The sequence below is a fragment of the Syngnathoides biaculeatus genome, chromosome 20 (genome assembly GCF_019802595.1).
Source record: "Syngnathoides biaculeatus isolate LvHL_M chromosome 20, ASM1980259v1, whole genome shotgun sequence".
NCBI classification, from domain to species: Eukaryota; Metazoa; Chordata; class Actinopteri; order Syngnathiformes; family Syngnathidae; genus Syngnathoides; species Syngnathoides biaculeatus.
The window spans coordinates 7,386,253-7,412,612 of NC_084659.1; the positions used below are offsets into that span (position 1 = coordinate 7,386,253).

The window sequence follows — 26,360 nt, forward strand, 5'->3', positions numbered from 1 at the left end:
GGAACTTGGCCCATATGACTACACATTGGACTCTTCACCAATCACAAGACACAAATAGAGACACGTGACCATTTGTACGTGCATACATGCATGACATAATTAAATACAATGTAAGTTCTTCAGCGGTTGTTTTTTTTTTTTTTTTTTTTTTTGCTTCAGTTCAATGGACACTGTGCTGCTCTTTCTGTTGTGTGCGCTCTGGCCACCCGGGGGCGGTATAATACACACACAGTTATATAGCATCTCAAGTCCTCAGTTTGCTTCAGCAATATTAGTTCAATATTTCTCTCATCCTTACTTTGTTTTGCATGTGTTAGTGTTTACCGCTGATGTTCGGCCTTCCTGTGAGGGGGGTATTAGAAAGATTGTTTAAAAAGTATTTTAATTTTTAAGAGCCACAAGGTGATTGCAGGGAGGGTGCAGCGGACGGTCGGGAAGATATAGGCGGCGGTGTAGCGCGAGCGGAGGTCCGTCTGGCTCCCATGGTTCCCCTCCTTCCCTCCGTTCCTCTTTCGACTAGCTCAAGCGCCACCTCCTTTCCCTCGCGTGCAATCGCACTCTGCTGTGGATGCGAGGTGTCAGTTAACCCTTCACCAGGACTTTTTGGTCTGGCTCCTCAAGAAGAAGAGTTATCCGACCTTCCCGTCGTGACACTTTGGTGGTTCTTTTGAAATGATTTCATTACGATGATTATTATTTTGACCTATTCCAGGTATTTTCCTGTTAAAAATGAGCACTTCAGTCGTGCACAAACAATCCCCCGTTAATATGCGGTTGGAGTTCCAGTCAAGCTGGATGTGGTCAGAACCGCAACACGTGGACGTGCTTTACGGCCGTGGGTAAGTAACAACAATGATGGCGGTTCATCAAGTGGGGAAAAGATTGGATCCCACTTCATATACCAAAATGAAAAAAATGATGGATGGCATTCTTAAATCCGCTCACTGTAATTAACAACAATAATAAAAGTCAGGATTATTGGGGTGGTGGTGTGGGGGGAGGGGAGGGGGTGTCTCCAGTATACTTGTGATTTGGGTCAGGGTCCTGCTGGACTGTAGGGAGGTGCTGGTGAGCCGCCTGCCCGCCCGGGCCACAGCTCTTCCCTTCCTGGACACGGAGCCAACAGCGTCTAGATCCATCCTCCGTCCCCCCCCCCCCCCACCCCACCCCCACTCTCTCCTTCCTCTCTTCTTCTCCCCTCCCTCCCGGCTGTAGTTCCAGGGCCTCCGTGGGTGCGGTGCCACGTTGCTTCGCTGAGGGGAACTTAATAAAGCATCCATGTGCAAATCACATTTTGCTTCTAAACAGCGTTAAGCGTCCTCGTCGCTCTCTGGTGTTAAAATGCAGAATTTGGAGCCAAATGATGAACGTCGTCGTGGTTTTGGTTCGGTGGCACACTTGAGTGCAAACATTGGGCCAGCCGTCATTCCGAACCCTGTACTCTACTGCTCTCTAGCGGGCAGTTTGAGCAATAAAGACAGTCTCTCCTTGGTTTGGGGACAGAGGCGCAAGTTTATTTATATTTGGAACTTCAGCAAATATGCATCTTGACCATATGATATACGACCACATATTTGCATTCTTAAAAAAAAACATCTTTGAAGGTCTCATTGGCATTAAAGAAGATTTTTCCCCCTATTTTTAGAAACACACAGCTAGATTGAATATTCGGCATTCATCGCTATATATCTGGCTGTTTCTCTCTCTCTCTCTCTCTCTCTCTCTCTCTCTCTCTTTCTCACTCCATCTTTTAAGAAATGCTGGTAAACATTTGAAGCTCTACACCAAAATACCCAAATGATATCCTGTAGGCGCAGTGAAAAACTGAATTTATTTTAAAATTGTTGTATTGTCCTTCAAAATTGGTAAATGAGAAATTATATATATTGTATACATGACTTTTTTTTTTGTGAAGTTGGGACACACACAAACATATTTTACTGGATTTTTGACTCATCATGCAAAAATGAAACAACCTCAGGGAATTAAAATGTGATCTAACGTGGATCCCATTGTTTAATCAATATTAGTATCTCACGGGTCATTTTCATCTTTCCTGTGCATTTGTTTCAGTAGAAGTGCACAACCTGGAATCCCCTCAAGCACCTGAAAGCCTTTGAGTCCAGCTTTCCCATGTCCATCAAGTTGTTCCCCAACTGGACTCGGACCAGCCCGCTGAGGCCCGAGCCGAGCCGACCCCAGCAGAAGGCGTCCCGGGGCACCGACTCTATCCGGTTGTGAGTGAGCACCAACGAGTGGAGGCCTCGCGGTAGCTGCCTCGGAACCTGGCGCAAGGCGTTGTAGCAGAGGTCTAGCTGGTGCAGGACGGGCAAACTCCGGAACGCGCCCGGGGCTACTTTGGAGATCTTATTCCGGGCCAGACCCAGATGTTCCAGGTTCGGCAAAGAGTTCAAATCCATTCTTCTAATAGCGGAGATGAGGTTGCCCTCGAGGTTTAACGATTTTAGCGAGGAGGGAAGGTGTTGGGGTACTTTTTTGAATCGATTCCCCTCCAAGTTGAGGCTCTCCAGGTTGGGGGCATTGAGAAGAGCGTCTTTGGCCAGGCCCTTGTTGCTCAGTCTGTTGGTACTAAGGTCCAAAATTGCCAATTGTGATGTCCCGTTGAATGCTCTGCCACTAAAGTACTCGATCAGGTTCCCTCTGAGGTACAGTTCCTTGATGGACAGAGGCATCCAGAGAGGAACAGTCGTCAGCTGGTTCTGGTCCAGGTTCAGAGTCCTCAAGTGATGTAGGGGAGACAGCACGGCATCTAGAAGGGATCCTGATGGGTCGCCCAAACTGTTGTTGCTGAGGCTCAGCACCAACAGGCCGGGACAGCGAGCCCAAGATGACTGCGACATCAACCTCACGCGGTTGTTGTCCAGGCGGAGCTCCTGAAGGGAAGCCGGAAGGTCCGTCGGTACGCTGGACAGTAGATTCTGATCCAGGTAGAGACGCTTCAAGGCCTGGATGCCTTGAAAGGCCCCCTCCAGCGAGTCGTCTGTGAGTTGGTTTTTGCTCAGGACCAGGAACTCCATGGAGGCGTATCCCCGGAGGAGGTCCAGTTGAATGCTGTCGATGCGGTTGTTCATCAGGAGGATGTACCGGGAGCTGTAGGGGATGCCATACGGGATTTTGTCCACCGCTTTGTCCGAACACTGGACCACCCTAGAAAAAAGGCAGATGGAGGTATGATATACTTTTGCTTTTCTATCTTTCTCGATGTTTACAGTGGTACTTCAAGATACCTCAAGTCATGTTTTCCTATTGAAATGAATGGAAATGGCGTAAATCCGTGACCGCACAGAATAAAAATTCCCAACGTTCAACAATGGATTTTGTCATCACGTCTTACCTTCCATAGCAGGCACAATCCGGAGGACAGTAGTTATCCAGGAAGTATGGGAAACGCTCTGTCTTTTTAGTCTTCTTCGTTCCGTTTGTTTTTTTGACATCCCTTCTCCTTCCGTTTTGCTTGCGATTTTGAATAGTCATATTTTTGCCGCTTCGGATCTTTTGTAGTTTGACGAAAGGCTCGCTCACTTTAGTTGGGTCGGGCTCCCCGCTTTCAACGAGAGCGCTTGTTGCTGTTGCGTCTGCAGCCTTCCTGGCACTTTGGACCTGCGCATTTGGACCAACGTGCTCAGAATAACGATCCAGACTCCGCTTCACCTCGACGAGGACGTCTTCCACCTGTGAGATGGACTTTTGCTCTTCAGGAGTCACAGTTGTGCTGAGGGCTTCGAGATCAGGCCATTGGTAAGAAGGAGGAGGGAGAGTACCAGGAGGCACCGTGTTTGATATGTTTTGAGTCCACTGGTGAGGGACGATCCCTGCGACCAGCATGCCATCTCGCTCTTCTGTCAGAACGTTGGCGTCTTTGTTCTCCAAAGCATCTTGTCCGAAAAACACAAGATGGGAAAAAAAAAAAAAAAGATTTCTCAATGCGAGATTGCGTGTTTTTTTTTTTTTTTTTTAAGGTTTTTCTGGGACTCACTTGCTTGTAGGATGGACAATTGTGAAGGCACGATGAAGAATATCAGCAAAGGTGTCAGAACTTCCATTTCATCTGTTGGCGTCAAAATGATTTAGTGTGATTCAAAAAGAACTGTTAAAAGCAAATCGTAAAAAAACACGACAATTTTGAGTATAAAGTCATATTTATATTGTATTTTTTTTAAATAATATTTTCTGTCTTTTAAATCATCCTTCTCAATAGCATACTAACATCAATGAGTACTTCCAGTAACTAATCATTTCTTCTCACTGTATGAAATCCATATTTGTATTCAATTTGTATAAATAAATAAATAAAAAAGTAGGAATACAAATTAAATGTTTATAATTCGTACATCCATCCATCTACCATTCCGCATGTCCTCAATGGGGTTATTAATTATTTAAAACTACTGAAATACATTACAAGACCTTTTGATTTCATGTTTATGATTCTTAAAATATTGGCACCACCACATAAACATACAACATATAATACTGAAGCATGATAACGTTTTGCAGTATTTCGGCATTTGCTGTTGTTTTTCTGTATTTCCCTTTGTTTTAGTGCCTCATACTTCGGCTAGCGACCCAAATATGGCTCCTTACATGAGAAAGAGTGACAGAAAACATAACTGGAATGGAAACATGAAGATAACAATACTGTACCAGATGTTTAACTCCTTCCGTGTCCGAGCTCATCCACAGTGGTATCCGTTTGAGCCCGGCTCTGTTTGTGTGTGTTTGAACTGCGCGCCACCGCCATTTACAGTCCTCTCACCCCCCGACCCCTGACCCCTGACCCCCGCCCCCATGTCTGTAGATGACCTATGATCCATGTCCACACTCAAAATGCCTTTTCGGGGAAGAGGATTGTCACACGTACGCTCAATGTGGGATCAATAGCCGGAACGTTGGCCAGGCGCAAGACAAGGAGTCAGAGGGGACGATTGTTGTTATAATTTTATGTATTTATTTATTTTAATTGTGGCTGCTCTTTGGAGATTCCCGTCCTGGTGCTTAGAAGGGCCAGGCTGCAACCTTTGACCCCAGCGCTCCTTCAGGAAGTCTGAACTAAAGTCACACCCCAAAAATGGTTGTGTGACATCAAATCCATATATTATGTGTGTCATACTTAAAATATAAGCTACTGTAGAGTTAGTTAAAATAACATGAAAGACTATGTGACTGATGTTTGCTAAAAATAGAACAAAACAAACAGAATTAAAAATAAAACATGTGAAATCAATGACATTCATATCAAACTTCTTATTTTTTCCATTATCAAACAAAGCAGAAGTCACAAAATAATATAGAAATTAAATAATACTTCTTTGACAAAGGCTTTATTGATTAATAATCGCTGTAATAAATTCATTGTTGGTGTTTTGGGGGAAAAGAGAAGTCAAAGTAGGTAATCTAAATAAAATAAAATAAAATAAAATTCTATGGTTACAGTTTCGGGAACTTGCTGAAGCATCACAGAAGTTATATACAAAAAAAAATAGCTTAATGGTCCCCTCTAGTGTTAAAAAAAAAACCTTAAATTATAGACGGCAAGGCCTAAAATGGAGTTCCGTTAATGTCCACTAGATAGCAGCAGAGACCTACAGAGGAGCTGTACGAGCGCTTGTTTGCGTTGCATAATAACATTGTCCATGAAATGTGGTTTTGATGAAAAATGATTGATGACCCCATATATACATCCAATTAGTCCTCATTCAGAAAAAATCTTTTTTTTGTCCCTTGTGGGTGTACGCTTGAATGTTGAAATCACTTTGTATGATTCCCACTTACATCGTCATATTCATCCACACGGCGTGTGCTCATTCTTCTATAAATGAGTGTCAGACATTTGTCAGAAAAAAAAAAAAAACCCGAGGTCGAAGCAATTTGGCATTGTGTATGTTGGAAAATGTTAAGAAATAAATGTGGTCTATTAATGGGATATTATTATTATTATATGACAGCAGAGGTTTGCTCGGATGAAAGACAAAGTTTATAAAAACAGTGGTGAGACCCGGTCATGATGTACGGATTAGAGACGGTGGCACTGAAAAGATGACAGGAGGCAGAACTGGAGGCGGCAGAAATGAAGATGTCGAGGTTCTCGCTCGGAGTGAGCAGGTTGGATAGGATTCGAAATGAGCTCATTGGAAGGACAGCCAAAGTTGGATGCTTTTGAGACGAAGGTTCGAGAGAGCAGACTTTGATGGTTTGGACGTGTCCAGAGGCGAGAAGAGTGAGTATGTTGGTGGAAGGGTGCTGAGGACGGAGCTGCCGGGCAAAAGAACGAGAGAGAGGAAGACCGAAGAAAAGGATGAAGTGAGGGAGGACATCAGGACAGTTGGGGTTAGAGAGGAAGATGCACGAGGTAACATTAGATGGAAAAAGATGACACGCTGTGCCGGCCTCTAACGGGACAAGCCGAAAGGAAAAGAAGAAGAAGAGCAAGTGGGAGCTATTAATCATATTGATTGTGATACCTGCATCATGACATATCACAGATCCGAAGAAAGTAAATTATGGAAAAGGCAAATAAGGAAAATGCAGATCCCGACTTTCATCCCTGCAGATGATGTTAACAAAACGATTAAATAGTGACTTGAAATGATAGGGCCCTGATGTACGAGTTTGATTGACAGTGACACCTCCTACACGGGCTTAAGCTATTTTAGCTCCTCCGTCTCCCCATCTGCTCGTCTGCCGGCTGGGCCGTCACCGGTGGGAGGTGCACAAGGGCGAAGGCCAAGGGGGCGCAGACTGTGATCCGTTTGGGTGGCTAAAAGCGTCTCCTCAACACGGGTGTGGAAACACACCGTGGTCTTTTTTTTTGTTTAGTTTCCAACTTTTCCCGAATGTGTTAGCATTAAGTTGGCGGGGTAATCTTAAGGCAAAGCCGTTTGTTGTTTTGAATGCGTAACGGGTATTTGTTTTATGTTTAGTTTGACAGTAAACTTCAACTGGGAGTGGCAGTTGATAGCTCGAAACCTCTCTTCTGAAGGACTGTTCATTAAATTGCTGTAAAATGATCCGAAAGCACCCCCACAAGAAAAAGAATGGAGGGGGGGGGGTTGGAGTTAACACATCCAAGGTGTTTGAGCCAATCACAACGTGATTTTCGAACGATTCTTTTCTTTGCCAAAAGGACAAACTGGCGTTTTGATCTGAAAATGATCAGAAGCCGTCTTTACCGTGCCTGCAAATCCAAATATTATTCATCTCGTAAGTACGCTGCAAAATGTTGTTTTAACCCTGCCCAGAATACCTCCCAACCAAATTAAACTTGCGTTTTTGTGTACGAGAGGCATGTGGGAACACAAGGAAGGGAGTAGAGCTTGAAACAGTAATTTTGGAGTGAAATGAGAAATGAGAGATGAGAGAGGGTTTCAGGGCCCCACGTTTATACGTTTCCCTCCAGGTTTTACTTCACAGCCTTGCGTGCGCATGCGCTGGATTCTTCAGTTCTACTGAAGGTTAACATCACGGTGGGTCATTCTGCCCCGATAACATGACATCCGGCTTTGGAACAGACTGATCCAAACAACAAAAATTGGCCAAATGGGCACAATTTGTGGAAATGTCGCTCAGGCAACAGGCCAGAATATGAGGGATGTCGAAGATGGAGCTTTAATTGCTCTACATTTCATGTCAGTTTTTCTTCTCTCACTTACTTCGTCCGGTTTTATTATTTTTTAAGGCATTGCGCACCTGTATCAAGCTACTTGCAATCCGCAGATATGCAACAAGTGTGAAATGTAGGTGGGAAAAAAATGTATTGGATATTCATAAGGTTTGTATTGTCTCAGGAGCAGATGGACAAATAATGCTGGGCCCGCTGATATGGGTCAATGAATTTTCCATTAAGCCATACATAAGGTTAGGTTAAATTAATCCCTCCTCAATCTGCAATATTCCTTCGTTAAATGATGGAAAACAAAAACAGCACATACTGTTTAGGACCGCTTTCCAATGAACGATGAGGTATTGTTTTATTGTTTTTATTTTACCTTAATTTCATGTATCACATCGCTCACTTTAAACCCGGAAGTGAGAGCGCTCAGCAGAAAGAACATTTTAAATAAAAAAAAAAAAAAAACACAGGTGGTCAGGTTGAAAAAAAAATATGACAACTGTTGAACTACAGAAATGACATTTCTCTTTAAAACATACATTATAAAAATTCTATACATGTCTTTTGTGGCGAGATCTCATTGCTTTTCAATGGAACAGCTGCGTGCGCGTGCGCGTGCGCGATCTTGTGAGGGCCTTTCCCGACATGGCTCGGGACCGCCTAGCAACTCGTCTCTCATTGGTCCACTTTCCGCCCACCTCCGACCAATGGCGTGCGAGCCGCCATGCGGAAGTTGGCGAAATCGTCGGAGCGGTAAAATGACGACGAAGAGAAAGAAGGAGGAGGCTGAGGACAGCCTCGACACTGAGACTAAGTTTTGGCAAGATTATGTTTAAAGAGTGAGAAGTGGTGAGATTTTCTGGTACAATAGTGACTGTAAAGAATTCAGACAACTTTTTAAAGCACACATGCGGTACATTCGCACCCCCTTTTCGAAACAGTTGCCCTAGACAACTCGTTTTCCTTACTGTTGCCCTTCTTTATTTGCTTAAAATGTTTAGCACTAACTATAATTGATATATTCCGCCAACTTTTCTGAACAACTGGCCTTCTCTGAGAGACAACTCACTTTTTTAAATGTTTCCCGTATGTATTTAAACTGTATGGCACTGGCTGGATAGTCTGTAATACCAAGCAATATCAAATACAAAAGAGACTAGACACAAATCTTACTGGAGCCGTGGGAGGTTAAATAAAAATGTAAAATACCTCATATACAATTTTTTTTTAAATGGCCATTCTGGACAAACAAAGAGGTGATGGGTTGATGTGTCAATGGTTTTGAGTCTTTACAGGTCCAACCTGTCTTTCCAACATCTTGGAATGGGCTTTTGTGGGATTTGAGTCTCATCTCAGGGGGGGATAATGAATGTTTGTTTTTACTGCTAGCTCGCCTGCGAGGCAGGACCGACAAAAGCCTGTTAGGTTAATTTTTGTGGACTATACGTTTCAAGTCTTGATGCGTTTGCTGAAGTGTCCTGTCATCTCCCCGCAGTATTCCTGGGAACTTCTTCAATCGCTGTCTCCTGAAACCAACACGACTTGAATCAAGAGAGGTGAAGAATTGCACCCAATTGTGGATAAACGCTTAAATAAAGTTTAACGCTTCCTGATACATCGAAGCAAATCACGGATACTGTGCAAATACACTCCGATGTGGCTGTGAGGCTTGGGATGACATCGGGCTCTGATTTCATGCTTTTAGTCTTTTGGCTTCCTGCAAAAAAAGTCACAAAAATCTATGGTTTTATGCTGTGTTTCCCAATAATAGTTAAATTTTGTTTTTTTTTATTTTTCCTGTTTAGGTTTGGGGCAAGCTGAAGCCTCTTCCAGCTCCTTTGAAGTGTAAAGAGGCTACATCTTGGACTGGTCGCCAGTCTATTGCATATAATATAAATGTAAGAGTAAAATGATTAAACGTCTCTGTGATCCAGCAGTGTTCCTTGTTAGCTCTGTTCCCTGCTATACAAGGGAAAAATAAGATAGCAAAGTGGTGAGTTTGACTGTCAGGAATGTCAAAATCAGCAATGATAATGGTGATAAAGCTGCTTCACCCACATGGTAGGTACATGGTGACCTGACCTTGTTTGTTTTGTAAGTTACCCAAATAAGCACAAATTCAAGTAGTCGGCTAAGCATCTCATCAATTTTGACACTTTTTCCTGTAGAATATCTTTATCATTAAAAATGATCCCTCATGCTACGATAACATTTGCATCTAGGTCAAGTGACGTGGTGACTTCAGTTATCAATGAGATGTTGTCGAGCTTTGACTTGGCATCAGTTAAGATGACATGACAGCAGCTTGTTAAATGAAAGCATCTCAGATGAGAAGCACTGCTACGAGTTGCCTGCGGCGTATGTTTTTTCGTCTCACACGGAAGCCAAATTAATTGAACATGGGTGTCAGAGAGGGAGAAGATGAATGAAACATCAGCTCTGTAGAGTGACCTCAAAATTTTATTGTAAAATACTTCCTATGTAGGCATGGAAACATGAACAAAACTGAACAAGGTTACATCTTTGGTATCAGAAAACAATCCCATAAAATTTGAAGAGCTTAAAACCAACCATGAATATAAACTGCTCCCTTTTTCATGTCAAATCCTTCAACTGATTTAATTTATTTAAATCATTATCAAATGTTACTGCCATGTGTTGCCTTTATTTGATTTTAGCCAACACAATCCATCTGTAACAGGGTCTGATAAGAGTCTAGTTTGGGTGAATTCCCTAGAAAGTCATGGAATTTGCCCAAATGGTGGCGTCAGACCAAAATGGCACCGGGATAAAATCAGCAGTGGTCCGACAATGGGGGAAAAAACATTTTCATTATACTCTCACTGCATTATTGCCCAGACAATCCGAGTTTAATCCAGAGTCCAGTCCTGGATTATCACGTCTAATCCACCTACCATTTTTTCATGTTATGAAAATTAGACGGGATTACAGATTATAAAAAGACAAAAAAAATGCACAACATCAATCTCAAATGCTGTTTCCCTGACAACAATGATTACAGATGTATTGCCTGGATTATTCCTCATTGGATCAAAACAGAACATTTATCCTGGCGGACCTTGCCATGTCAACTATGTGGTTCCCGATGAAAGTGATCCTGTTCCGTGACTCCTTTATGAAGCGTCCCAAAAGAACACTCATTAGCTTTGTGATCTCATTTTTCTTCCGTCCCGTCCGTTGCTAAAAATGTGCTGAAATGTGAAATGTGCTGCTTTTTTTCACAGGTGCCAGCCCTCAAGGATTTTCCCAATTGTTCATCTGATTCTTGAAGGTCAGTATGACTCTGAAAGGAACAGCTATTGCAGGTACTTAACTCAAGCACACATACGGTAAACAAAAGGTGCTTTCACACTTGCCATCTGAGCTCTCTTTTACGCGTCTTATTGTCCTATTTGTCAGCTACTTTGGTGTGGAATGCTGCATTAAAATCGACCTGGCCGTTTTCTGATTTAGTCTCAGAGGCACCGCTTTCAGACATTGTGACATTTTTGTGTCCTCTGTGTATTTTCACACAGTTGATGTGACGTCCAGTCTGAATTAGATAGAGTAAGTGGTGATGTCAGTGTAACACCTAGAATTGCTTTCAACGCGATGTGAATGTAGGGCAGTGGTTCCTGGTTGTTTTAAAGGAAGAAAAAAAAAGTCCCTCTCGAAAGTGTCGTGGGCCTATCAGTGTAACACTTGATGCGGGAAGGAAACCCATTTGATAACCCATAGGGTGCCATCACTTATTTCAACATCCCACAGACCCTCATCGTACCCGAAATATGCATGAATAGAGGAGTGTTAACATCTAGTCCTACATAATACATTCGGACCAGCAACGTGAAGAAGCACTAAGCTTTCGTTCAGAACTCACTACCCCCAGTACGAGCTGGACATTTGACCAAGGAAGGGATGGGCTTGCCCAGTCGGGTAAGGCAAGACCATCTAAAGATTTTAGAAACACATTTGAAGTACACAGGCTCCCGGTGAAGGCAGGCCAGAATCTGAGTTACGTGCTCGCTCTTTTCTGTTTCACTTAAAAGCTGGGCATATTTTGGAATTTTTGTGCCCTCCTGCTGTAATAAATTGAAGTAAGATAAGTAAGTGATTGACTGAATGATTGACTGAAAATGTTTGTTTGCATTCCATTCTGTAATTGCGTAAACTGTTGCGCAAAAGTATTTGGATTGACCTGTTAAACAAAGTTGCTTGAAACACGGGATTCCCATTGCGCAATTAAAAGCAATTGTTGCTTTTGCACAGTTTATGTAAAAGTTGTTGTGGCTTCATATACAGATTTATAAACTCAATGAAGGTTAGTACTGAACTTCTTGGTGTCCACAAAACTCTAGGACAATACAGGGAGGAAAGTATGGGGGGAGGGGGGTATTTTTTTTAACCAAATCAGGATCCCACTATATCCCTTGAAACTTTATTCTCGATCTCTATTAAAACGTTTTGAAGAACTGTATGCTTTCTTTGGGATGAACTGGAAGAAAGGTGACAAGACAGGATTTCTCACAGCCTCACAAATGGATAGAAATTCCCCACAGACAAATTCCAAAACCCCAAAGATAATCTCCCGAGAAGAGACGAAACATTTAATTTGGGAAAGGTGGCACCGGGTCCACGTTTTCTTGGATTCTCTTCGTTTCCCTCCCGAAATTGCGCAACATCATTTTCTGTTCAAAAGGTGGTGTGGATGCGAAACGCACACTTTCACATTTAATATGTGAAAATCCTCATTAAAATGCTACCGTCATCATGTAACAGGTTATATTTTCATCAGGCTTAGCTGTTATCGCTCGTTGCTTGGTGACTAACTCACCATGAAAAAAACCCAACTCCGTCGGGAGGAGAGAGAGATTTGCATATGCAAAATAAAGACCCAGATCAAGTAAACAGTCAGAGGGCTGTTTCTAGTAGGAGTTATGAAAGAATACAAGCTCGTAAAAAAATATGAACAATATACTGTACGTCATGGATGTTTTTTCCTCAGTGCTTGAATGTGTTATTCCTCTTGCTCACTTCAAGCAGATAGCAGAGTGAAGACCTGATGGTGGAGAACAAATGGATGCTGGTTGGCTAATGTTGAAAAAAAAGCCCAAATATTAAATGTTCTCCGGAGAAACGATAATACAAAGCAGAGCCCCCAGCCCCTTTGCCCACCATTATCAAAGGTCTCTTTAATCACACACACGGTTCACTCAGGCCTGGAAGGGTGAGTCATTATCGTTATCATTTATAGGAATAATGTCCCTAAGCAACAGTCTACAATGAATCGTGTCCACACTTATAAAAACATGTATTTTTTTAATTTACTTTTTCCATCATTGCTCATGAAAAAAAATGCATGCAAGATGTCAAAAGGCAACGGGTGGAATTGTAACCCCATATGCAAGGTGAAGACATTCCTTTCTGAAAAGGCAATAAATGTTACATACATTCTTGTCACATACTCATTCCTCTTTTTTCTTGTTCTGTCAAAATGTTGCAAGTTGATTTCCTGAGATCAATAAAGTCGTATCTTGAAATTCTTTTACTTCTTTTCCTTTCGGCCTGTCCCGTTAAGGGTTGGCCACAGCGTGTCATCTTTTTCCATCTTAGCCTATCTCGTGCATCTTCCTCTCTAACCCCAACTGCCCTCTTGTCTTCCATCACCACATGCATCAACCTTTTCTTTGGTCTTCCTCTCGCTCTGTCTTCCTTGACAGCGCCATCCTCAGCACCCTTCTACCAACGTACACACTCTCTCGCCTCTGAACATGTCCAAACCATCGAAGTCTGCTCTCTCGAACCTTGTCTCCAAAACATCCAACTTTGGCTGTCCCTGTAATCAGCTCATTTCTAATCCTATCCAACCTGTTCACTCCGAGCGAGAACCTCAACATCTTCATTTCTGCTTCCTGTTGTTTCTTCAGTGCCACCGTCTCTGATCCGTACATCATGGCCGGCCTCACCACTGTTTTATAAACTTTGCCCTTCATCCTCTTTTATCACATCGAACCCCAGACACCTTCCGCTAACTGTTCCACCCTGCTTGGACCCGTTTCTTCACTTCCATAACACACTCTCCATTGCATGTCTCCATCTTTCTTATTGTTCCTCTGCCTGCTCCCTGCTTTCACTGCATATGACAATATCATCTGCGAACATCATGGTCCAAGGGGATTCCAGTCTAACCTCGTCTGTCAGCCTATCCATTACCACTGTAAACAGGAAGTGGCTCAGAGTGGATCCCTGATGCAGTCCCATCTCCACCTTAAATTCTTCTGTCACACCTAAGGCACACCTTACCATTGTTCTGCTGCCGTCATACATCTCCTGTACTATTCTAACATATTTCTTTGCCATACCTGACTTACGCATGCAGTACCACAGTTCCTCTCTTGGTACTCTGTCATAGGCTTTCTCTAGATCCACAAAGATACAATGGAGCTCCTTCTGACCTTCTTCTGTACTTTTCCTCTAGCATCCTCAAGGCAAATAATGCATCTGTGGTCCTCTTTCTAGGCATGAAACCATACTGTTGCTCACAGATACTTCTGTCCCGAGTCTAGCCTCCACTACTCTTTCCCAAAACTTCATTTTTCATCAACTTTATTCCTCTATAATTCCCACAGCTCTGAAGATCACCTTTGTTCTTAACAATGGGAACTAGTACACTTTTCCTCCATTCTTCAGATCTTTTTGCCCGCTAGTATTCTGTTGAATAAATTAGTCAAAAACTCCACAGCCATCTCTCCAAATTGTTTCCATACCTCCATCGGTATGTCATCAGGACCAACTGCCTTTCCATTTTTCATTCTTTGTAGTGCCTTTCTAACTTCGTCCTTACTAATCAATGCCACTTCTTTGTCCTTCACACTTGCCTCTTCTACTCTTTCTTCTCTGTCATTTTCTTCATTCATCAACTTCTCAAAGTATTCTTTCCATCTATTTAGCACACTACTGGCACCAGTCAGCACATTTTCATCTCTATCCTTAATCACCCTTACCTGCTGCACATCCTTTCCATCTCTATCCCTCTGTCTGGCCAACCTGTAGAGATCCTTTTCTCCTTCTTTCATGTCCATCCTGGTGTACATGTCGTCATGTGCCTCTTGTTTAGCCTTCGCCACCTCTACCTTTACCCTACGTCGCATTTCAATGTACTCCTTTCACCTCTCCTCAGTCCTCTCAGTGTCCCACTTCCTTTTCTCTAATCTCTTTCCTTCTATGACTTCCTGTATTTTGGGGTTAAACCACGAAGTCTCCTTCTCACCTTTCCTGCCAAAAGACACACCAAGTACTCTTATGCCTGTCTCTCTGATTACCTTGGCTGTCGTTGTCCAGTCTTCCGGGAGCTTCTGCTGTCCATCGAGAGCCTCTCTTACCTCTTTCCGAAAGGCCGCACAACATTCTTCCTTTCTCAGCTTCCACCACATGGTTCTCTGCTCTACCTTTGTCTTCTTAATCTTCCTACCCACCACCAGAGTCATCCTATACACTACCGTCCTATGCTGTAGAGCTACACTCTCCCCTACCACTACGTTACAGTCAGTAACCTCCTTCAGATTACATTGTCTGCACAAAATATAATCTACCTGCATGCTTCGACCTCCACTCTTGTAGGTCATTCTATGTTCCTCCCTCTTCTGGAAATAAGTGTTCACTACAGCCATCTCCATCCTTTTTGCAAAGTCCACCACCATCTGTCCTTCAAAGTTCCTTTCCTGGATGCCGTACTTACCCATCACTTCTTCATCGGCCCTTTTTCCTTCACCAATATGTTCATTACAATCTGTACCAATCACAACTCTCTCTCTCTCTCTCTCTCTCTCTCTCTCTCTCTCTCTCTCTCTCTCTCTCTCTCTCTCTCTCTGGGATGTTCAGAACTACTTCATCTAGTTCCTTCCAGAATTTCTCTTTCAACTCTAGGTCACATCCTACCTGTAGCCTTAAAATCGTCGTATCTTAAAATACAGTTGGTAAATGTTAGAATACTGAACTTTTAAACGTATCCTGCAAAACACATTTTTACTGACATAACAAAGCAGAACATGGAAAATTATTTAAATTTACTGCTTGTGGTCCGGTAGTAATTGTTTTCTTTGTATAAAAAGCATTCGATTAGTTCATCTTGTTTTTCCGTTGAACCCTTGATTTTTTTCATGTTGCTAATTATCTGCATCATGTACAGCGAGTAATTAATCTGAGGAAAACTTACTCACAAACTTAAAAAAAAGGATGGAAAATAGCATGAATATGAGTATTGTTCTGAGGTGGCTTCTTTAACAAAGATGCGCTGTTTGTTTGCATTTGCTTTGCTTGGCTTAGTGGGTTGTTTTCTATGCCCAATAGCGCAAACATGCCCAACACCCTCAGTTGGGTGTTAGCCAGTTTCTTATGATGGTCATTTCCTTCAACTTAAAAGCTGAATTAGATGTACACAAACTATCTACGTGTTACATATGGGTTGCAACAGTCCGACCTTTAAAAATTGAGGGTCCCTCAAGTGTAGAATGCAAATTTGACGGTCTGCAGGAGTCTGCACTTTATCTTTTGCCGTGATTCATCCCATGATTTGACTATTTGCTTACGCTCACCTCATGAATCTCACCAGCTGTCGTATCTGATCGCTCTGCCCTGAAACCCTGAGGCTTTGGTGCCTAATGTCGGCATCATGCTCCCCCAGGAATTAAGTTAGCAATTTTGTGGAAAGTACACTTAACCGCAGTACTGCGTCAACAAGGTGTCATGGTCGTGCTGTGCTGATCATTTTGCTGCAGAACATCTGCACTGGTAAATAGTAAGAATTTAACTTCATTGCAAGTTAGGGTTGATGGTTTATTGTTAGAACATTTTGTTGTTACTACCAATATCATAGCTGACAAGCAATGCACTGCCTTGCTGATTTTAAAAACAACCAAAAACACATCAGCTACTTACGCTTACTGTCTTCTGCTCATTTTTCTGTCACCCGAAAGAACAAGGCAACAAAGCGACAGGAAATGGGGCAAAAGCTGCATTGAGTGCATGTCAGTGACGCCGCCAGGCAGCGAGACTACATGATATGCACTGACAACCTTTAGCAATGACTGAGTAGGCTTGCGGCGTTACTGTTACCATGACATCTGGAATGTGGAAAAAAAAAAAAAAAAATCTTGCCGGGTTTTTGTGCATGAGAGTCCTGCTGTCAGCTCCACTACGTTATCAGTCAGCAGCTTTTGTAGAGCACAGCGTCACACATTGTCAGGTAGATCAGTCCATCCCCCATTGGGCATCGGGAACCCATGTATCACTCTGTGTTAATGACAAGGAATAATAGTCAGCAGGATAAACAATTATTGAGGCTTGACAGCTAAATAGGGTGCTCAATAACTCAAAATGGGTCAGATGGCAATTTAAATGTTTGGTGTCATGGAAACTTGGGTGCCTTTTGATTTCGTACTTTCAGATTATCTGTTTGACTGTCTCGAGACTACTAAAACATAGTGATTATCAAGAATCCATAGGTTGTGGATAATCTGGTACATGCTAAAATGTGGAGCTAGAAGCGGTCAGTATTGTATAATGAAGTGTCCTCATTTGTTTAGGAGGAATGGTTCACTTGACTAATGAACAAGTTTTGCAATCTATACTTAATCTGACCTTCATGTTCTTCCCGTTTTCTTCTTCTTGGTTAATCCTGGCCCCACCCAAAAAACAAATAAAATAAATATGAAAAAAAACCTCCTGTACTTGTCCTTTCAAACTTTCCTGTGAAGCCATTAGCCAACAATGAGTGGGAAATGGAAAAGTTTGATGTTCTGGTGATGGTCTATTGTTTGATGCGGCAAATGCTGCCTGCTGCTGCCATTGTAATCAGCTTCGGTGTTGCTCATGCAGCTCAGATTGTGGTAATGACAGACATATGAAAGTGTTCTTGGCTGTATTGCACGTGTCAACACGGTTAAAGCTCTCCAGTTGCTACACTTTGGGGATTTTGGTTGAGGTTTATCATCCCCAATCTGACTATTCTCCATGAAGTTATGCAAGGCACTGTATGGTCTTGTAAATTCCACACCTGAATCCGCCTCAGGTGCTACCCGAGCTATCGATGCCGAGATTCTGCAGAACTGAATTCGGTTTGATGATCCCTTCCGACCTTCTCCTTCATTCACATGGCTCATCTGGTTTAAATATTTGTTGATATTTATCCACGTATTTCTGATAATCTAGTCATCAGGTCCCTTTTCCCATTTGTGTTGATTTCCACCTATGAGCTCAACTCCAATTTCCTTGTAGATTCCAAGCTTTCAGTGACTTTCTTCCCCTGCCTTTCAATTATCTCATTCCTCGATCCGTTCCCTGTTATAAATCCTGGTGCTGCTTCCCATTCCTCATTGTCCTCCACCCCTTTGTCTTTTTGTTTCCTCTCGCCTACTGTACTGTGACAAACACACTCCATGTGGGCCCGGAGGTTAATTTGCACCTCTGTCGCAACCTTCATCGAACCGTTGCTTGGGTCATGGCTTTGACCTTGGGAGAACCAGGCTACCATGGTAACAGAGCCTCGTTGAGGACATATTTGTCGTAAATGCCACAAACACTCGTGGCAGACTTTGCAGAGGTACAGCATATTCATTTTAAAGATCAGTGTTTGTGTGTAAACAAAAATGTCTTTCTTTAGTTTTGCAAGTTTTGATCATCACTTTTAGACAAGTGTGTGTGTAAACAAAAATGTCTTTCTTTAGTATTGCAAATTTTGATCATCACTTTTAGACAAGTGTTAGAACATTCTATCAAAATAATATTGTGCCATTGAGATTCACAAGTGCAATATATGCTGTCAGCAAACATCATATATATAGTGTAGTATCCTTATAGCTTTTTACTCAAATCGGAGATGTCAGAGTATCTAAAATATTCAGTTTTGGTCTTACAGCACAACTTTCATACGCCACATCACAGATGATTGTTGTTGCGCAGATGTAAGATCTGTGAGGCAGTAAAACCGTCCCTTTGTCTGCTCTTCCTGGAAAGCTGCTTAATAAATGTGACAATAACGGTGCAGTCAATTAACACCAAGTTATGGAACGATCTGGGCTGTTATATCACGTTTAAGGTCAGCGAACTTTGCATCAAGATGAGAACTACCGTGGAAATGTTGGCTCCCCCTTTTGCATCAGCTGGGCCCTCGAAGGAGGAAATCCTGTTTGAACAAGACAAAAATCTATTTTTTTCCTGACTTGAAGGTTAATACTGTGCTGTGTATATTTTCTGGTTCACTGAGCACAAACGACCAAGTGAAGGGTCTCTTATTACAGAATAGATCCCAAAGAATCATCCCAGTACTGCGGTTTGAAGCTTTTCCAGGCAATTCATATCCCTTTATTCATCGCTACGATTAATTTTGCAACGTCCGTCAGCATTTCGTATTCGTCTCAGGAGTGCTCGACGCAGAGTTCTGATTGCAATAATGAATAATTTACATCTGCAATCAATTTGGATTTCAATCACTTGAAGGAGACTTTGACCTTGCACATGTTGGCATTGCCATAAATGTCTTGGACCCAAAAGAATTTTTTACAATTGGTTCTTGTATGACCTTGTGTTGTAATTCTTCTTCTTTTCCTTTCGGCCTGTCCCGTTAAGGGGTCGCCACAGCGTGTCATCTTTTTCCATCTTAGTCTATCTCGTGCATCTTCCTCTCTAACCCCAACTGCCCTCTTGTCTTCCCTCACCAAATCCAGCAACCTTCTCTTTGGTCTTCCTCTCGCTCTTTTGCCTGGCAGCTCCATCCTCAGCACCCTTCTACCAACGTACACACTCTCTCGCCTCTGAACATGTCCAAACCATCGAAGTCTGCTCTCTCGAACCTTGTCTCCAAAACATCCAACTTTGGCTGTCCCTCTAATCAGCTCATTTCTAATCCTATCCAACCTGCTTGCTCCGAGCGAGAACCTCAGCATCTTCATTTCTGCTACCTCCAGTTCTGCTTCGTGTTGTTTCTTCAGTGCCACCGTCTCCATACATCACAGCCGGCCTCACCACTGTTTTATAGACTTTGCCCTTCATCCTAGCGGATACTCTCTATCACATAGAACACCAGACACCTTCCGCCAACTGTTCCACCCTGCTTGGACCCGTTTCTTCACTTCCCTACCACACTCTCCATTGCTCTGTATATTTGACCCCGAGTATTTGAAGTCATCTACCCTTGCTATCTCTTCTCCCTGTTGCCTCACTCGTCCCCCTCCACCCCTCTCATTCACGCACATATATTCAGTTTTACTTCGGCTAATCTTCATTCCTCTCCTTTCCAGTGCATGTCTCCATTTTTCTAATTGTTCCTCTGCACGCTCCCTGCTTCCACTGCATATCACAATATCATCTGCAAACATCATGGTCTAAGGGGATTCCATTCTAACCTCGTCTGTCAGCCTATCCATTACCACTGCAAACAGGAAGGGGCTCAGAGCTGATCCTTGATGCAGTCCCACCTCCTCCTTAAATTCTTCTGTCACACCCAAGGGACACCTCACCATTGTTCTGCTGCCATCATACATGTCCTGTATTATTCTAACATGTTTCTCTGCCACACCAGACTTACGTATGCATTACCACTGTTCCTCTCTTAGTACTCTGTCATAGGCTTTCTCTAGATCCACAAAGACACAATGTAGCTCCTTCTGACCTTCTCTGTACTTTTCCACTAGCATCCTCAAGGCAATTAATGCATCTATGCTATTCTAAGCATGAAACCATACTGTTGCTCGCAGATACTGACATCTGTCCTGAGTCTAGCCTCCACTACTTTCCCATAACTTAATTGTGTGGCTCATCAACTTTATTCCTCTATAATTCCCACAGCTCTGAATATCACCTTTGTTCTTAAAAATGGGAACTAGTACACTTTTCCTCCATTCTTCAGCCATCTTTTCACCCACTAGTATTCTGTTGAACAAGTTGGTCAGAAACTCCACACCCATCTCTCCAAAGTGTTTCCATATCTCCACCATACCTCTCCTCCCATCTACTTTGTGGTAAAATAATTTAAACCCTGCTCCTAAACCTCTCGCCTTATTACCTTTCTACCTGCTCTCTTGGATGCACAGTATATCAACCTTTCTCCTCATGATCATGTCAACCAACATCTGAGCTTTTCCTGTCATAGTCCCAACAAAGTCCCTACACTCAGTTCTAGGCTCTGTGCATTCCTCTTTTTCTTCTGTCGAATCCGGTTTCCTCCTCTTCTTTGTCTTCGACCCACAGTAGCTGAATTTCCACCGACGCCCTGCAAGTTAGCAGTACCGGGGGCAGGCTTTGTTAACCCGGGCCACGACCGATCCGGTATGAGATTCTTTAGATGAACGCTCATGTTTGATTGGCACAGTTTTTACGCCGGATGCCCTTCCTGATGCAACCCTCTGCATTTATCCGGGCTTGGGACCGGCCTACAGATTGTACTGGTTTGTGCCCCCGTAGGGCTGCATTGACGTTGCGTTGTAATTATCAGGCACAAACCTAAGGTGACAAGCATAAACATCACCTTGTGTAAACCATTAGCATCAAGTACAGAAAATATGAAGCCATCCTCATGTAGCATCCAGAAATATACTCATGTGTGATAATACAATTAGCCTAAATATACAATGCTACCTCGCTGTTATTACGTGCATGACTACAAGCACATGGATGAATATTTTGCCCCATATTTCTGTATAATAATGCTCCCCGAGTACACAAATAGGATTATTCCATTGTTTGTAGCATCCATCCTACTTGTCACGGGGGTATCAAAACATTCTGTGAATTATCACAACTCATTGCCGATGATCTTTTTGAGACAGAAAAAAGGGAAGACTGTCATTTTGAATTTGTTTAACAGTCACCCCATGGTGCCCTACATCTGTCCACTTGGTAGGGACACCACAGCGGGAGACCAGGAGTGTTCCGGCAGAGAAACAAATCTTGCCAAGTTATGAGTGTGGGGGGGAGAAGCTTGAGTGTGTCTGTGCGCGCGTGCGTACAAGATTGTCTGGTTTAGTGGATGCAGTCTGTAGGAGGTGTTTGTTTTCCTCAACAACTTCAACCAATCAGATAATGAAATAAAACGTCCACCCATTCCCTGACAACCTCATAGACACTGGTACACCCACGCACTCGCAGCCTGATGATGCCCTTGCAGACCCACTTCATTGTGGCATGAAGTGCGAGCAGACTCACAGCAGAGGCATTCGTGACACTCTGACCTTGTTTCTTTCCATGTTTGTATGCCTCTGTTGGGGGGAGGTTGAAGACAGACATGCATTAGCGATAGTGCTGCATTTGTAGTCCCCCATGGTTGGCGTAATGGCGCGCACTGAAAATATTCTGAAGGCCAATTGTGGAGGCTAGCATGAAAAGCTCCAGTCTGTTAGTCCTGCCTTTGTTTTTACTACTACTGAATACTATTGCGTAGCGATAATGAAATCCACTACAGACTCAAGAATCCCATTCTTGTTTTGCTTGTAAATGGTTCCAAAATGGTCCCCGGGATGACAACTTAGTCATTAGGTGTGGGGAACGTTCTGCCTCTGTGATCTTGATTTATGACCATGGTCAGTCTTGTCTGACCAACACTTTTTTTTTAAGCAGCTTAGAGACTGATAACCAAAGTAAAACAGAATATATGTGTGTGAATGAGGGTGGCGGGGGAGGAAGAGTGAAGCTCCAGGGAGAAGAGATAGCGAGGTGAACGATTTCAAATACTTGGGGTCTGTCATGCTCCTGGCTTCTTGCCCAGGCTGGCCGTGGCCAGCCAACTAGTCGGCGCAGACCTGCACCTCATCCCTCACACTCAGTACATATAGAACCCGGGGGACGACTAGTCCTCTGCCAGATCGTTGCCTTTGATGCCTCGTTCCCGCACTCCCATTTGCCTGACTTCTGCCTTCTGTGTACCGACCCACGCCTGTCCCCTGACCACCCTCGTAAGCCTGCTGTTACTATTACCTCTGCTTGTTTGGACTGTCTGCCTAATCCCTGACCTTGGACCGAATAAAGGTTTCCTCTGTACTGCCTGCTTGTCTCTGTAGTCGTGCATTTGGGTCCGCCCTCGAGCCCCGTTCAGGACAGAACGATCTGGCCACAACATGGTCCCAGCCGACTCAGAAGCTAACCTCACTGCAAGTCCAGGGTAGACGCCTGGTTGAGCAGGAGGCTGCCCTCCAGGTAACCAATCAGAGGCTCCAAGAACGGCAAGCCGGACGCCCTCTCACGGATCCACGAGGGGCAGCGCACGGCCACTCCTATCCTGCCAGAGGCGTGCTTCGTGTCCGGCTTCACCTTGGCAGTCGAGTCGCGGGTGAAGGAGGCCCTGGGAGAGACGCTGCCCCCGCGGATTGTCCGTCTGATCGCCTTTTCGTCGTTCCATCACTGCGGGGAGACGTCAACTGGGCCCATACCAACAAAACGGTCTGCCACCCGGCAATGGCAAAAACGCGTTCAGTGGCCGAACAAAGATTCTGGTGGCCCAACCTCAGCAAGGACGTGAGGGAGTTCATCAACACCTGCCCAGTGTGTGCGGCCAATAAGAATTCCCGCTTACGACCTGTTGGAGAGTTACGACCTTTGTCCATCCCCTTCCGCCCGTGGTCACACATCGCACTGGACTTCGTCACCGGCCTACCGCCCTCCCAAGGGAACACAGTGGTGCTGTCTGTAGTGGACCGATTCTCTAAGATGGTCCACTTCATGCCGCTTCCAAAGATCCTGTCGGCCAAGAAGACAGCCCAGCTGGTGTTAGACAAGGTCGTCCGCTACCACGGGATTCCCCGGGACATCGTTTCAGACAGAGGTCTGCAATTCAGTGCCTGGTTCTGGAAGGAATTCTGCACCCTCATCTGCGCTTCGTCTAGTCTGACATCAGGGCATCACCTAGAGTCTAACGGCCAGACGGAGAGGGTAAATCAGGAGTTGGAAAGCGGAATTCGATGCTTGGCATCCAGGGACCAGAGCACATGAAGCCAGCACCTCAAGTGGGTAGAGTATGCCGAGAATTCTCTACACTCTGCTTCAACAGGTATGGCTCCACTCCACGTCGTGCATGGCTATCCTCCCTCTCTGTTTCCTTGACTGGGCACAGACTCCGTGGCGCCGTTGGCTCTGGCGGTGGTACGACACTGCAAACGGACCTGGGAGGCAGCTCGGAGGACGCTGCTGCGCATGGGCAGCGTCTACAAGTCCGCAGCAGAACGCCAGAGGAGGGTCGCACCAGAACTCAGGGTGGGACAACGAGTGTGGCTCTCCATCAAAGATCTCCCGCTGCAGACGGAATCCCGCAAACTTGCGCCCAGGTTGTTGGTCCGTTCCCGATTACCAAGATCATTAACCCGGTCGCCGTCTCACTGAAACTCCCCAGGTCGATGAGGCTGCACCCTACGTTCCACATCAGCAGACTATGCCCGAATCACCATTCGCCGCTGGCTCCTCCGGCCAAGAACCCCCCACCCCCCCACATGATGGACGATGGGCCGGTGTATACTGTGCGCCGCCTACTGTCTTCCCGCCGCAGAGGAAGGGGGGTCCAGTACGTGGTGGACTGGGAGGGATATGCACCTGAAGAGCACTCTTGGATCCCCTCTCGCTTCATTGTGGACCCCTCCCTCACTTCCACGCGGCCCATCCAGACGCTCCTGGGCCGTCGTGAGTCGGCAGTTAAAAGAGGGGGTACTGTCATACTCCTGGCTTCCTGCCCAGGCTGGGCGTGGCCAGCCGACTAGTCGCGCACACCTGCACCTTGTCCCGGCGGATTACACTCGGTACATATAGGACCCGGGGGACGACTAGTCCTCTGCCAGATCGTTGCCTTTGATGCCTCGTTCCCACACTCCTGTTTGCCTGACTTCTACCTTCTGTGTACCGACCCACGCCTGTCCCCTGACCACCCTCGTAAGCCTGCTGTTACTATTACCTCTGCTTGTTTGGACTGTCTGCCTCATCCCTGACCTTGGACCGAATAAAGGTTTCCTCTGTACTGCCTGAGGGTCCGCCCTCAAGCCCCGTTCGTGACAGGGTCAGCAATACAGAGAAATGGTGAGTGTGATAAGGAAGTGAAGAAACAGCTCCAAGCGGGATGGAATACTTGGTGGAAGGTGTCTGGTGTTCTATGTGACAGAAGAGTATCCACTAGGTTGAAGGTCAAAGTTTATAAAACAGTGGTGAGGCCAGCCATGATGAATGGATTAGGGACAGTGGCTCTGAAGAAACAACAGAAAGTAGAACTGGATGAAGGTCAGTTGATAAAACAGTGGTGAGGCTAGCCATGATGTACGGATTAGAGACTCTGGCTCTGAAGAAACAACAGGAAGGAGAACTAGAGGTAGCAGAAATGAAGATGCTGAGGTTGTCGCTTCGTGTGAACAGGCTGGATAGAATTAGAAATTAGCTCATTAGAGGGACACCCAAAGTTGGATGTTTTGGAGACTGTCATGGACCTGCCGGTCCACCCCTGGCCGTGCAGGTCCCCTACACACCTGTGTTGATTAGGAAGCGCACACCTGTGTCTCATCAGTGATAATGAACCCGAGTATATATAGGACCCAGTGGATGGTCTGGCTTTGCCAGATCGTTGCTGTCCATGCCTCGTTTGCCGCACCTCCTTGCTCCTGATCCTGAACCCCTGTGTGCCGACTTCCGCCTGTCCTCCGACCAACCCCGTGTAAGTTTGACGCCCTTGAGACTGCTGCTCTCTCCGACTGGTCTCCCGTGTACTGATCCCTGCTTGCCCGCTGACCTGCCTTCTACGCCTGACGTTCTGGTTACCACTGCTCCAGTTGACTTGTCTGCCTGATCCCCGACCTTGGAATGGAATAAACACTTTTCCCGAACCGCCTCTGCGTCTCCGGAGTCCTGCATTTGGGTCCTCCCCCGCACCGGTGGGTCATGACAGAGACAAGGTGAGAAAGAGCAGACTTCGATGGTTTGGACATGTCCAGAAGTGAGACAGTGAGTATATTGGGAGAAGAGCGAGAGGAAGACCAAAGAGCGGGTTGATGGATGTTGTGACGGAGGTCTTGAGGACAGTGGGTGTTAGAGAGGAAGATGGACGATAGGTTTAGATGGAAAAAGATGACACGCTGTGATGACCCCTAATCGGGAAAAACCAAAAGGAAAAGAAGAAGAAGAGACTGATAACAAAGCTCGTGTCCAATGCCAACATATGTAAAGATCTCAATGAAGACATGGGTGTGATATCTTAGTGACCAATGAAATACTGTTAATCTGAGTAACACCACCCTCGTTCTCTCATTACTTGTTTTTGTTATTCTGTGCGGTTCATTTATCTTTGTCACTTTGGACTCGTTTGTACCATTGCTTTAATTAGGAAGTAAACTGAACAAAACCAAAGGGAGGGTCTGGAGTTTTATTTCAGCATAGAAGTTGTGGACCCAAATGAAGGATTGATTAGAGAGTGTCAAGCAGAGTCTTCATTGATTATGAACTGACAGATAGACCTCATTAGAGCTGATGGACCTTACCTTATTAGACACGTGAGAGTCCTTAACATACTAACTATATTGGTCGTGAATGAGCAACTACCTGTACTCCCTTTTAAGACTCGTGTAGGGTAAATTTGATCTCTTTTACAATTGAGAGCAATTAACGTCAGATAATAATAATGAATAATGATACGATTAAGTTTAAGTTCACACCAGCCCCTGTCGTCATCTTGACGTTTGGTATGGATTTATTTATTTATTTTTCCTCGACATTT

General features: G+C 44.5%; 1 protein-coding gene and 1 long non-coding RNA gene across 7 annotated transcripts in view; one reads left to right on the forward strand and one right to left on the reverse strand.

Annotated features, from left to right (window-relative positions):
- Positions 1–2,069: 2,069 nt before the first annotated feature.
- On the reverse strand, positions 2,070–4,811 carry wu:fc23c09. The gene is made up of 4 exons (XM_061807959.1): positions 4,778–4,811; positions 3,998–4,069; positions 3,356–3,896; positions 2,070–3,168 (listed from the first exon to the last, which is right to left on the reverse strand). The coding sequence occupies exons 1-4, from the start codon at positions 4,809–4,811 to the stop codon at positions 2,070–2,072; spliced, it is 1,746 nt and encodes a 581-aa protein (XP_061663943.1).
- Positions 4,812–8,280: 3,469 nt separating this feature from the next.
- LOC133493777 (uncharacterized) overlaps positions 8,281–26,360 on the forward strand; it is a 74,429-nt gene continuing 56,349 nt past the window's right edge. For 4 of the 6 annotated variants that reach the window (XR_009793151.1, XR_009793155.1, XR_009793156.1 and 1 more), the window contains exons 1-4: positions 8,281–8,479; positions 9,126–9,186; positions 9,436–9,528; positions 10,876–10,922. This is a non-coding gene — a long non-coding RNA (uncharacterized LOC133493777). The remainder of the gene's footprint in view (positions 8,480–9,125; positions 9,187–9,435; positions 9,529–10,875; positions 10,923–26,360) is intronic. The other 2 variants (XR_009793153.1, XR_009793152.1) reach the window with 1 other exon arrangement.

Excerpts from the sequence above, each read along its gene's own strand:
- wu:fc23c09 (XM_061807959.1), bottom strand. The coding sequence starts at position 4,811 with ATGGGGGCGGGGGTCAGGGGTCAGGGGTCGGGGG. Across the intron at positions 4,070-4,777 it reads CAGGGGTCAGGGGTCGGGGG|ATGAAATGGAAGTTCTGACA; the intron begins GTGAGAGGACTG and ends TGACGCCAACAG. Across the intron at positions 3,169-3,355 it reads GATTGTGCCTGCTATGGAAG|GGTGGTCCAGTGTTCGGACA; the intron begins GTAAGACGTGAT and ends CCTTTTTTCTAG.